Here is a 13,509-nt window from a genome sequence, read left to right as displayed (position 1 = left end):
GTCAGTAGAAGCTTCACATACAGGCTAAGACAACAATCCGTTGACTAGGCAGAATACGACACTCCAATTATCTATTCCATTCCCGTCTTAGACCTTGGGTATCATGTTTATTTATTGATACGAAGTACTTATATATATGGATCATGGGTTGACATGTCTGTTCAACTGCTATAAGCGTTTCCAACAGTAATGGAGGCTCTGAAGCTGTAAATGTGGCTGGACCAAACTTAGATTCCAGCAACTTAAAACTATAGTTCATCAAATGTGGTTGCTTCGTTCCTTGGAGGAAGCAAGGGGAACACTGTATATTAAATTAGTGTTATCTGTTTTGCTCATTGCAGAACCCAACTTTGAACTTCAAGGAAGTAACCTATGAATTGGACCACCCTGGATTTCAAATTCGGGATAGCAAAGGCTTGCAGATCGTGGTATATGGTGTCCAGAGAGGGTTGAAAGGATTGGAAGGCTTCCCAGTTGACCTAATATACAGACCTTGGAAACACGCAGAAGGCCAGGTAAATAAGTAGCTGCTAAGGATTTTCTCTTCTTTTTGTTCCTATGGCTTAAAAATATTGACTGTACCTTGTTATAACATCTACCTTGTTATTTCATGAATCTTTAAATAACAACAACAACAGCAAGAATCCTAGAACTAAAAAAAGCAATCTTTCAGATTTTTCTAAAAGCTTCGGATTTGAGGCTTATTAAGATGACGATCTGCTTCACATGTCACTGTAAGCCAAAGTGGATTAATTCATTTGCCCCAAGACATGTGCTGGCTGCCATTTTGAATATGCAAGCTGTGGCGGTGGGTGCACTGCAGCTTGTTGTGTCATGCAAACCCGTTGTGGGATATTTCTGGGTTAAACAACCCTCAGATAACCCTAGAACAACCCAAGGGTTGTTTAACTGTCAAATAACTCACAGCAGTCAGATTCACACGACACAACAAGCTGCAGTGCTGTTCCCCCCCCAAGTCTCCTGCAGCTTGCATATTCAAAATGGTGTCTGGCATGTGTATCAGAGTCCCGTGGGTCAGTGGCTTATTATGATGTGCAAACCCGCCTGGTATGTGCTATCAAATCTGAAGGGACGTAACAATGAAGTTAAGATCGTTTAAAAGCATTTCAGTTACTATAATGGTAGTGATTAGGCTATGAAATGCAGGTAGGCTGAAATCTATGTGCTGATTTTAGGCTTTAGCTTGGCTACCATATGTGGGCAGTGGAATTTTGCTTTAGAAATTGAAATTTGTGAAGTTGCCTTTGTGAGATTTTCTTCTCAGATAATGCAGTCTGATGGGCATGGCCAGCAGTGATGAATTTGTCATAGCAGGAGAATAAATTTAAAACATTACCTGGAAAGGCAGTTTAACTGCATAAGAGTGGGAGGGGAGGTTTTTGTTTAGGGTAAAGAGGGTGAACGTGTAGCATGACTAAAGACCCAGTGGTGTCGTTTTTTTTGCAGCTCTCATTCATCCAGCATTCCCTCATTAACCCAGAGATCTTCTGTTTTGCTGACTACCCTTGTCATACTGTTGCCACAGATATCTTGAAAGCACCACCTGAGGATGACAATCGAGAGATTGCCACATGGTAAAGAGTATTTTTATTTATTTATTTGTTTACTTATTACGTTTCTATACCACTCCATAGCCAGAGTGCTCTTATTTTTCTTGGCAGTGCAAGTGCTGCTGCATTTTGAAATTATTAGAGTATTCACGGTTGGAACTCCTTTATTGCTTTTCTGAAAACAGCCTTTAGGTAAGAAGGTTTTGAATCACCAAATCACACACATCACATGCAAGGATATGTGTGCATCAGGGATGGATAACTAGTTCAGCAGATGGGGCTGAATGCATTTCATCCCCCTTTGGACCCTGTATACATTGGCTAATCCACAAATGCATACATATTGATAGTAACATTAACAACTGCATTAAGAACATACATTAAGATACTCCAGACTGGGATGTCTGATTATGCTTTTTGCTGCGGACTTGGCCTTTTGTTTCCTCCCAGCTCTGCTCTTGTATTTATATGCATGTTGTGTAGTTTAGTTACCTATTTCCCCAGATGTCATTATTTTAAACATTGTGCCGTAGGTTCTCAATCCCAGTAAAGTTTAGACATATAAAAGCAGAGGGTTTAAAGCAGCTTTCCCTAACCTGGTGTCCTCCAGATAAATTGGATTACAACACCCATGATTCCACAGCCAGCTATGAGTAGTCAAACACATCTGGAGTACACAAGGTTGGAGAATGCTGCTTTAAAGGAAATGTTTTTGTTGTCTCTGTAGGTTTAGAAGTGTCTCATTTGATATCCATGTTAGCCAGTTCTAGCACAGATATCAAACCAGAATCCTGTTAACGTATTAACATTCTTGAGTTTCCTCCCCTTTTCCTTTTTTTTATCAGGAAGAGCCTGGACTTGATTGAATCCCTGCTGCGGCTGGCAGAGGTGGGGCAGTATGAACAGGTTAAGCAGCTCTTCAATTTCCCTATCAAGCACTGTCCCGATATGTTGGTGTTAGCTTTACTACAAATCAACACTTCCTGGCATACTTTGCGGCATGAACTCATCTCCACACTTATGCCCATTTTCCTTGGCAACCACCCCAACTCTGCCATCATCTTGCATTATGCATGGCATGGGCAGGTAAGGGCTTTACAAAGATCTTGTATTGACAGCAGAGTCCAAACTAGATGCTTCCGTGGCCCCTCCTTGCACTGGATTCTGCTCCTTGGAAGAAGGGTGGAATAGAAATGTATTATTTGCTCCATGAGAGGTGCCTCAAGTTCTGTTGTATTACCAGTACTGTTTTACATTTGTGAAGTCATTGGGAGAGTGACCAAAGTCTAGGGGTTGTATTCAGTGTTAATCTAACTTACGTCCCAGCCATTTCAATGGGTCTGCTCTAAGTAGGATTAACATGGATATCACCTTAGGGTTATATCCAGTGGAAGCCTCCCACATGCAGACAGCTCCGTCGGTCCTGCCAATTCACGGATGCAGTTAACTCTTCCAGGAGCAAGCGCCCAGACTAGTGGAAATGACTTGACTCTTCCAGAAACTAGCATTTCTGCTAGCTTTGGCACTTGCCCCCAGCAGTACTAATCAGGCCTATGAACGGCACGGGCCTTAAGTGCACTGGGAGCAGTGGGGGCTGGCAGTAAACTCGCATTTGGAATCTATCCTAGGAGTTCAGCATAAATATGATTACTTTGAGCTCTCTTTATTTCACTGACCCAGGAGCAGCCAAGGGCCTGGCTGGGCTTCTCTAGTTGTTGTTGTTGTTGTTGTTATTATTTATTATATTTATACGCCACCCCATAGCTGAAGCTCTCTGGGTGGTTTACAAAAATTTTAAACAGTGAACATCAAAAACAAATATACAAAATTTAAAACCATAAAAAGCATAAGAACAGACAATATCCGTTTACAAACATCTATTCTGGGCTCAGTTAAGAAAAAAGCTCTGCATATGCTGTTAAATGCTGTTGACGTTGAAGTGGTGGGGTGTATTTTTCTCTTTGAAAAAGAGTACGGAGTGTCAACACACGTGTTCTGTAGCTGTTCTGTCTTTTGACTTTTCTTGCTATGGATCCTGTGCTTACAATATGATGACTGCATTGGTACAGTGTTGGTCTAGCTGATACTGTGTCAGAAGCTAGCTAGATATTGCAGTTCTTTGATAGCCATGGCACACTTGCCATTTGACTGTTCCCTTGGGTAGAACTGTTACATGTCCCAGTAAAGCTCTTTATGGAAAGGCTGGGTATAAAATATTTTTAATAAATAAATTGCATGTCACTGATTCCCAGCCTAAAATACCTCACATGATTGTTGTGATAAAATGGAGAGGAGGAGGACCGGTCACCTTGGGCTCCTTGGAAGACAGGGCGGATATGAATGTAACAAATAAGCACATTTGTGGTTAGTCAAACCTTTAGCATCTCTGCTGTTACCACTGAAAGTGGAGGCAATACTTGTTCACTTTGGCAATACATATACTAGAAAGTGGATACAGTAAATATTCTTCCTTTAAAGAGGAATGTGTAAATGTATTTCTGAATTGATGGGTTGAAGAGTTATTTTAGTAGGGCTCCCCACACTTTCCTGTGGTTAGGGATGTGAAAGGTGCGGGGAAATTGGGGGGGGAGGACTTTTTCCCTGTTTTTTTCTGAAACATTGAACTGCTTGGGAATGTGAAATGTTTTATTTTAGGTGTTTATGTTGCTACGCAGCCTTTACTACTCCCCAAATGACTTCTAAAACTATGTAATAAGGCTTTTATAGAAGACGCGTGACATAAAAATTCTGAAAATAATGAAGCCATAAAAAAGCCACCCCTCTATGCAACATTCCTAGCATAGTTATTCTGTTCATTCAAATTACTGATCTAATGTATCTTTTACTGCTAGACGTTTAGGATGCTCCAAGTCATGCTCAGTTTCCCAACATGTGAGAAGAGTTGGCCATACATAAAGAAAATAATGTGCAGTGTTGACATTTTTTTTTATTTTTGAATGTTGGCTTTCTGGGCTTGTTCTGGTTAGATGCGTTAGCAGTCAATTAACGTAGTTCTAATCCAAAACTCACATGTGAACAAAATACTGCAGGTTATCTTGCCACTGACACCAGATGTACTTTACCTTCAGACCAGATTTCCCTAACTCCATTCCACAAACACGTTTAGGAATTTCCCTAAACTTCATTGGAAACAGGAATAGGTGCTGTATACAAGTCTTCTTTTGCCTCCAGTTCTTCCTGCTTCTTCTGGATTTTAGGATGATTTAGATGTTTCAGGACTACTTGCCGAAGTTCTTTCTGGTCAGACACAAAACAGGAACCTAAAATTATTATGTATTACTTGGCTTGCTCATAAAATTGTCATGTTTGGTATATTAAATGTAAAAGCATGGTTTTATTCAGACAATAATTACAAATTTACTGAGTTTACTTTTAATAATAATTTTATGAGCAAACCAAGTTATACCTAATGTAATTTATTTTCGTAAAGCAGCCTTCCCCTACCTGATGCTCTCCAGGTGTTTTGGACTACAAAACACCTGCAGGACACCAGGTTGGGGAATGCTATCCCAAAGCAACAAAGTGGCTTTAGATCTGTACATAGTGCTAAAAAAATAAGTATTGTTTATTTTTCCCTTTCCCCAAAAATTTCCGGGTTTTTTTTTCCAAAACCCTTGGGAAAACCTCAGGATTCTTCCCCCATGGCTTCAGAATTGTACATTTCTGCCTGTGATAAGTGATTACTAGTTTCTTGCAATATGGGTCATAGACCCTGTTCAGACAACATGCTGAGGCACAGTGGTTAGGCATTTTGAGCTAAACATTATTGCTTAGTGTGTCATTGAACCATGACTTACTGTGTCATGTGAATCATTCCTAACCATGATGGCTAACATAACCACTGTTTAAACACACTCATTAACCATTTGCTGCAAAAGGGTTAGCAGCCTAACCATGACTTAGTGTGTTGTCTGAACAGACCCATAGTTGAATTCAACAGAAGGCAGTGAGTGGTGTACTTTAATGGTGATAATTACTAAAGGCCTGAACTTCAGTCCCTATCATTTCTAATTCATATGCGTGCAGACGTGTGGGTTTGTCACATTACGAGAACCTGTTGTGCTTGCGTTATGTGAGGGTTATTTAACTCTTGTATAACCTATGTTTGCTGAGCTTGCACGACATGACAAGCCCCAAATGGGTTTGCACATTCAAAATGGCCACATGCTCCACAGCTGTTGTGTTGTGCGAACAGCCCCATTATCTCCTCTTCCTCCTTAAGGAGCTGAGTTGGAGGTGGGGTTAGGCCAAGCACTCCTTAACAGCATTACTGGCAGAGGTCTGGAGAAGCCAGCCAAGCCCCTTGCCTGAGAGCTGAGAAATGATGGACACTGTTACTGCAGTGGGGCGAAGGGCAGGGCCAAGCCAGCTTTGTGGTGGGGAAGAGCTGGGGAATCCAAAGTACGCAAGGCGGGGGAGGGAAGCAAGGTGACTAGGATTGTGGTGGTGGTGGTGGTGGGAAGAAATACTGATGTTTTCTCCTCACCCCACCACTTTAACTAGATTTGGACCTGCCGCCACAGTGTTGTGGAGAAGCAAGGCACTTGGCATGTGCTATTGAGGCTGCTCCTTTCATTGCGGAGGTAATTTGTACAGTAGTCTGAAATTTAGATGTTTCCTTAGGGTCAATCTCCTTCCATTCGTCAGCTCATCATGCATGCTATGGCAGAATGGTACATGAGAGGGGAACAGTACGACCAGGCAAAATTATCACGTATTCTAGACGTGGCCCAAGACTTGAAGGTGAGTCTGATTTTACACTGCAATTCCATCTGTTTATTGATACTAGCATTGGTATTGGTTCCAGGCTTAGGGCTTGTGGGGCAGAGAAAAGCTAAGTATTACATTACAAGGCCTATTAGTTCTAAGGACAGTTAAGAGGCCATGTGTGGAAAGTTTGCGTTTTGCTATGTTGCTAAATAGGCAGCTTGCAATAGTTACATTTTTTCCTAATGTACAGAACTACTAAGGCACTTAACTATAGATTGTGGCTTGTTTAGTTTCTGAGATGTTGCATTGGGGCACATTCATGCTGCTGTTGTATGTGTGTCTTCCAGCATTGTAGAGAAACATGCAGGATTTTGGTAGTGTTGAATATCATAACCCTGTACCTTTTATTAGGCACTACCAGGTCAGTCTCCATGTTAAAATATTAGAAGAACTAGGTCATGTTTAGCTGAGAGTAGCACTTCTTGTTTCAAGCAAGATGTATTGTCACCAAATGGTACCAGCTTATTGGCCAAGAGTGGATACAATCTCAAGCTCTATAGGGCTGCACAGTCTCTGTTTCTATAGAATTAGTGCAGGAACCCCTTGCAAACCCCATTAAACTGAATGGAGGCCATGTAGCAATTGAGTACAGTGGGTTGCTGCATCTTGTAAGTGAGGCATATTATAGTACTAGTTATATGCCTCTGAAATTTCCTGAGCAGGGGAGGGGGTGGATTTTCAGCAGTGGTACATAGGAAGCTACCTTATACTGAGTCAGACCATTGGCCCATCTAGCTCAGTATTGCTGACACTGACTGGCAGCAGCCCCCCTGGTTTCAGGCAGTACCTGGAGAAGCCAGGGATAGAATCTGGGACAATTTGTGTACAAAACACGTGCTCTGTCACACTGAGCTATGGCCCCTCCCCTGTAGGAGCTCAATCCAACCACAGGAGCGGCTGTTCCCAGGAAACCAGTATGTGAGGTGGGCTTCTTCTTGAGGCCCAGCTCTGCTCCTCCAGTCTTGCATGGGTAGTTTCTAGGCCAGATGGGAGTTCCATCTAGCCATAGAAGCATCCATAACGCCTGGCTGAAGAAGTAGTCCCATGTGTGCGCAATGGATATAGCCCCAGTAGTGGCCATAAGGAGGGGAGGGGATTATCCTCCGTATTTTCGTTCAGTGTGCCATGACAAGCAGGAATGCCACATTATTGGGCACCCTTCCACCTTCGGCAGTCTTACCGTGCCTGCGGTGGTCCTCAGTCTCCTGCCCCATTAGTTCCTTAGTTGAAAGAGGAAGGAATATGCCGAGAATTCCCATGCCTGGAAGCTATTTTACTGGCTTCCGTTGCTGTCCTTCTGTGTGAAGGAAAGAATATTGGGAACTGCTAATGTAGATATGGTGGGAGCGGGGTGTGCTGCGGTAAGAGAAGCGTAGCCTGATACTTTGACTAGCAGTTTTCTAACTCTTTTTCTTTAGGCGTTGTCAATGCTGCTAAATGGTACTCCATTTGCCTTTGTTATTGACCTTGCTGCACTTGCCTCTCGACGGGAATACCTCAAACTAGACAAATGGCTCACAGATAAAATTCGGGAGCATGGGGTAAAGCAGGATTTTCTTAATTATTTCTGCAACTTTTTTGGTGGTAACAGTCACTTCTTCAAAAAAAACGTATTGTTGCCCTGAAATTGATATATATATATATATAAAAAAAACTTTCAGCATGCACTCTTGAGTGAAAATGTTGAATTAATAATTACCCAGTACTTCTTATCTTTAAATTATTTTACATTTTTGAAATATTGGTAGGTGTGTGCAGCCTGCTGAGACTTGTGTTTTTCCTTCCCTAGGAGCCCTTCATCCAAGCCTGTATGACTTTCTTAAAGAGACGATGTCCCTCTATCTTGGGTGGCCTTGCCCCGGAGAAAGACCAGCCCAAAAGTGCTCAGCTTCCTCCAGAGACATTGGCAACTATGCTGGCTTGCCTTCAGGCTTGTGCTGGGTAAGCGGGTCGTATCTTCTGTGAAAGGATCTCTGCTCAGGAACTAGTGGCTAAGAAGGCAGGAACTCTGTGGTTCAGAGCTTGGCTCAGCCATAGCATTTGCAAGCTGCTATTTTTCAGCAACTGTCCCCTCCCCTAAATCTATAACTGTCCCATCTTTCAAGGTTGGTGTAAGTATTTCTATGATCAAATGGGAAATTGGAAAAGCACTGTATACATCTAAATATTCCATACCTGAAACATATAAGAATGGCGTGTGTGTGTGTGTGTAAGTAACTGATAACTGCAGCTAGACGTGAGTCACAAATGTTCTTTTGTATATCCCAGCATTGGTTTTCAAGTTAAAGTGCTCAAGCCTGTATGAATTCAATTTAGTTAAATTTGAAAATGTATTTAAGAACTATTTCATTTCTCTTTGTTTTTTAAACTTTTCAACATTTATGTTTTCTCTGCTGATAGTACACATGCACACTTTGGTTTGCCAGAAGGTGTATGTTAAAGTAGGAGAGGTGGTTTTGGCGTTTCTAGAAGAAGTCTTCCAATTTGCTTAGATTCTGATGGGCAGGGCAATGGCATTCCTGCTTTGCGGGGCGGGCGGGCGGGCGGGCCTGTGCTCCTCAAGGCAAACAGGCTTCCCCTGTCTCAGCTCCATTACTCTGGGTGCATCTGCACTGGCTTTCTTTTAGAGGCTGTTGCTGGGCAAGAACATAATGGTGGCAACCTTACTTAGGGAGGCCTTGTGCCCATTGCAGGCACTGTCCGCTTGCAAATGGCATTGAGCTGAGTGGATATGATTGTTTAGGACTTTTACTGGGCCTGCCGAGGTACCTGAGGGTCCATGCCCGTTTCCTTGGTAGACAATGCTTTTCTTTTTTAAGCAAATTTTTGTCTCTCTGCTTCTCCCCACCCCTTTGGGTTGGGAAGTTCAGTCTTTGTGTTAAGCAAGGATTTTTTTGGTTTTCACCTTCTCATCTGGGCTCTACACTGGTTCAAGCATAGACACTCAATGCAGGGAAAGAACCCGATCCCTTTATGTGAGGTGCAGAAACTATCCTCCCCAGAGAGCCAACAGAACCATGTTTCCTTGTGAGGAAGCAGCCAAAAGTGGAGTTCCTGCATCACTTGATTGTGAGGGAGTACAGAGGTTTTGGTATCTTCTGAATTGAGCCGATTGTGGGGAGCAGGGAAAGGCTTGCTGAGAATTAATTCAGGGCCCTCTGAAAAGCAAAACATGAGACCTTATCCTGCATTGAGGATGGGGAACTTTCTGAGAAGAATCTAACACAGGACAAACCAGAGCTGGAATTCCCTTCCAGATTTTTGCCTGTCAGCCCATGAACTGTCAGAAGATCTCTGACAGGAACAAACAACCTTTCCCCATTGTTAGTTTCCTTTCCCGATCTGTGTAACAAAGAAGCAAGGGTGAATTGGGACAACACTAATTGAGCAGCCACCAAACTGTACCTCACCACTGGATGAACTAAGAGTATTCCAGACGATGCACCTGCTGCAGCCTTAAATGCTACTGCAGTCTTCTCAGATAGTGATGGTTACCCAAACTTCATTGCCACAATTATTTATTTATTTATTTATTTATTATATTTTTATACCTCCCAATAGCTGAAGCTCTCTGGGCGGTTCACAAAAATTAAAACCACAATAAAACAACAGGTTAAAAGCACAATTACAAAATACAGTATAAAAAGCACAACCAGGATAAAACCACGTAGCAAAATTGATATAAGATTAAAATATAGAGTTAAAACAGTAAAATTTAAATTTAGGTTAAAATTAAGTAATTACATTGAAACAGCCATGAAGTAGGGATTTGAAGCTTCCCTGGCAGTCATGAGAACTTCAGTAGTGAGTTCTCTGGTTTTGAGTCCAGTTTGGGGTGGATGAGATAGCAGACACAGACCTTCCCAAAGAGGTAAAAAGTGAAGCCTTCTGGCAGTCTCAGTTCAGTTTTCTGCTAGGAACAATGGCCAGAAATGTCACACAGAAATGTTTTATGTTGCTAGGAAGTAGATCTGGGTTGCAATCTTGCCTCACTAACAAACATTCCCTTCAAGGGTTCTCTTTTGACTTAGGAGGGTTGTAGTCCCAAACATCTGAAATACCCAAGGTTGCCTACCCCTGCTCCAATCATTATTCTGATGGAAACAAAGGCAAAAAGGAAGGTTTGGTTTGGTTTGGTTTTTAATTTAGGCATCTTCTTTCATGCATTGCTCCATTCATGTCTTCCACCTATTCCGAAGGCATGGGTCCGCAGGGAGAGCATTTCTTCTCCAAGAATGAGGGGCTCATATGAACGCAATGCTAACCCTGGCAGCCAATGGGTGATTTCTGGATATTGGGAATAGATGTCTGCTGCTCTACAATTGCGTCCGTCCTTGCCCTCCCTAACCATCATAGTGACTTCCTGAAAACCACCACGAAGTCTTGGCACAAAACACAATGTGGCATTTTGTGCCAAAGGAAAGGCACCGATCAACACAGGGCCCCTCCGTCATATGAACTGGGCCTTCTGGAACATCAGCCTGCCTATCTGTAGGATCCATTTATCCATAAAATCACTAATCAACTGCCGGAGAGCATAGACAGGTGATCTCACAAGTGGAATTGAAGGCATCCCTTCTCTCCTTCCCTCATTCCCACTCCTGAGGAAAAGAAAACAAACAAAATAGTTAGTCACAGTCTTTCCTCTGATTTTTGGAGCCCCATTCCTCAGAGAGAACCGGCTGCTGAATATCCTGGTCCACGTGAGTTAGTTTCTTGACAAACCATGCACCAGCACATTGCACTTCCCAGGGTGCATGTTGCATCCCAGCATAGTCCTAGAGCTTAACTTTCTCATGTGTTCTCTGATGAGGAATAGGGGGAATTTTCAGACCATAGCCAGATTGAGGAAACACCTAATGCTGGACTTATTTATAACAAGGTCTTTATTCCTTTACACATGAAAATCAGCCACTCTCCTGTAGAGCCTCTGCATTTCCATAACTGAACACCCAAGAGGGTCTTTTCTCCCTTTGACAAGGAGGTTAAGGCAGAATGAGCCAGTGCGTCTCAGAAATTTTATTATTTAGCAAAAAAGGTGGTGGAGGATTTAAAGGTGCCCCCCCCCCCCCCGTTGACATTCATGTGGCAGCCCTCCTCTGTGGTGCTAATGCCCTTGATGGTGATCCTGCCCTCAAAGAGTTCGGGACAGCACTCTGCCTTGGCCTTCAGAAAGACTCACAAGGTGGCAGCTTTGGCCATGAAGCCCTCAATTGCATCATCATTCTTTGCCAGGGTCTCCCTCTGATAAAGGTTAAAGACCTTTTGTAGAATAGGAGCTTAGATCGTACAGCTGCACAGGTCTCCTCAAATTGACCCCAAAGTTTCCTTTGTCACTGATGCAATCTTGTGGTTCTCAGCACAAGCCATAGCAGTGTCCATTGTGGCTACATGTTCTGTCTGGCTGAAACATTGGAGTGTAGATGCCTCATCTAGGACCAATTTAGCAAGAGTTCCCTTAAAGGGTGCTTGTCTGTTTGGGGAGGAGCCACTCAAGGATATCATCATCAAAACTAAGGAAGAACGCACATCCACACCCTCTTCTCATGAGAAGGGTGATAAGAGGCAGCTGAAGAAGAGCTGTAGGGGCTCCTTTCATTTCAGAGATCCTTCATGGCTAGGAACCAGAGTTCTACATCATCTAAGGCCACAGCCTTCCAGTCCAACTGGGAGAGCTGGCAAAAATTCTGCTGGTGCTGCACCTCCAGTAGGAGGAAAGCTCAGCCACTTCTTGCACAGTTGAGAGTCCAAGGACGTCTGGGTTGTAAACATGATCAGGGACAGCTATTGCATAGAGTACAGCAACAAACCTAGGGACAGGTTCCTGTTGTCTCTGACTTGCAGGTCCCAGTCCAAGGAAGTCATCACTGCTCAGACCATACACCACCTCAAGAGAGGAGCCATACAACCAGTTTCCCCAAGGAATGATTCTCGGGCGTCTGCTCCATCTTTGTCCTTCTGAAGAAGGGAGGAGACTGGCAGGCCAACTTAGATATGAAGTATGCCAACAAATTTGTGATGTACTGCAAATTTCAGGTGAAACCTCTGCATACGATCATGGAAGCCCTGCACACAGGGGAGTTCTTTGCTTTTATTTATTTATTTATTTATTTATTACATTTATATACCGCCCCATAGCCGAAGCTCTCTGGGCGGTTTACAAAAGTTAAAAACAGTAAACAGTAAAAAAGTATACAAAATTTAAAACCATCAAAAACATAAAAACAACAGTATAAAAACAACAGTATCCATTTAAAAACAACAGTTCTGGGGTCCGTTAAAAAACAAACTTAGCATTGTTAAATGCTGTTAAATGCCTGTGAGAAGAGAAAAGTCTTGACCTGGCGCCTGAAAGATAACAGTGTTGGCGCCAGGCAAGCCTCATCAGGGAGATCATGCCACAGTCAGGGGCCACCACTGAAAAGGCTCTTTCCCTTCTTGCCATCCTTGAGCTTCCTTTGGAGGAGGCACTTGGAGGAGGACCTTGAGCGCAGTGTACGGGTAGGTTCATGTTGGTTCATACACCCCTTGAAGGCTTACCTGCAAGAGCCCAATGCGTGTTTAGACAGAAAAAGAGTCTTACAGCTCCCAGCATTATCCAGCCAGCATGGCAGGCTGGCGGATGCTGGGAGTCACAGGACTTCTTTTTATCTAAAAATGCATAAGAGTGTGCCCTAAGAGGCTTGCTTTGATTAATAGGATATAGAAAGACTTGTGGTAGTCATGGATGGCCAAAATGTGTATTTTGGCATTACAAGAAACATAAACCCCTGTTCAGGCATCCAAGTTATTCCTGCATTGAGGGGCAGCGGCTGGTTTCGTCCCTGCACGAGTTGCAGGCAGGCATCTGTGGAAGTTCCCACCGTGATGTAGAAAACTTTTTTTCCAGGGTCCTAAATTGCCTGGAGGGCTTTCCTCCCTCTCTCCTTGCTTTGTAATGGATGGGTACACCACATTTGTCAGGGACTTGGAGGTTGTGTCATATATTCTGTCAGGGAAAACTTTGAAATATTTGTCTGATATTAGAGCATAGAACACTTTTCTTCTTAGAGCTGCTTGGAAATGTACTCAGTTCTGTTTACAGTTTCAAAAAAAGAATGCGCACATGTGGACGTAAAAAGTTTTAACGGTTTTGCTAAAAATCAAA

General features: G+C 42.9%; 1 protein-coding gene across 5 annotated transcripts in view; it reads left to right on the top strand.

Annotated features, from left to right (window-relative positions):
* Positions 1-13,509, top strand: part of CNOT1 (CCR4-NOT transcription complex subunit 1) — a 112,752-nt gene that overhangs the window by 37,047 nt on the left and 62,196 nt on the right. For 4 of the 5 annotated variants that reach the window (XM_063140876.1, XM_063140874.1, XM_063140875.1 and 1 more), the window contains exons 11-16: positions 342-515; positions 1,468-1,595; positions 2,417-2,657; positions 6,216-6,335; positions 7,781-7,903; positions 8,152-8,303. In XM_063140876.1, coding sequence (XP_062996946.1) covers positions 342-515; positions 1,468-1,595; positions 2,417-2,657; positions 6,216-6,335; positions 7,781-7,903; positions 8,152-8,303 — 938 coding nt within the window. The remainder of the gene's footprint in view (positions 1-341; positions 516-1,467; positions 1,596-2,416; positions 2,658-6,215; positions 6,336-7,780; positions 7,904-8,151; positions 8,304-13,509) is intronic. The other variant, XM_063140877.1, reaches the window with a different exon arrangement.

This window comes from Elgaria multicarinata, chromosome 14 (genome assembly GCF_023053635.1).
Source record: "Elgaria multicarinata webbii isolate HBS135686 ecotype San Diego chromosome 14, rElgMul1.1.pri, whole genome shotgun sequence".
In the NCBI taxonomy this organism is placed as follows: domain Eukaryota; kingdom Metazoa; phylum Chordata; class Lepidosauria; order Squamata; family Anguidae; genus Elgaria; species Elgaria multicarinata.
Note: the sequence above shows the minus strand (reverse complement) of the source record. Positions and strands in the feature narration are given on the sequence as shown.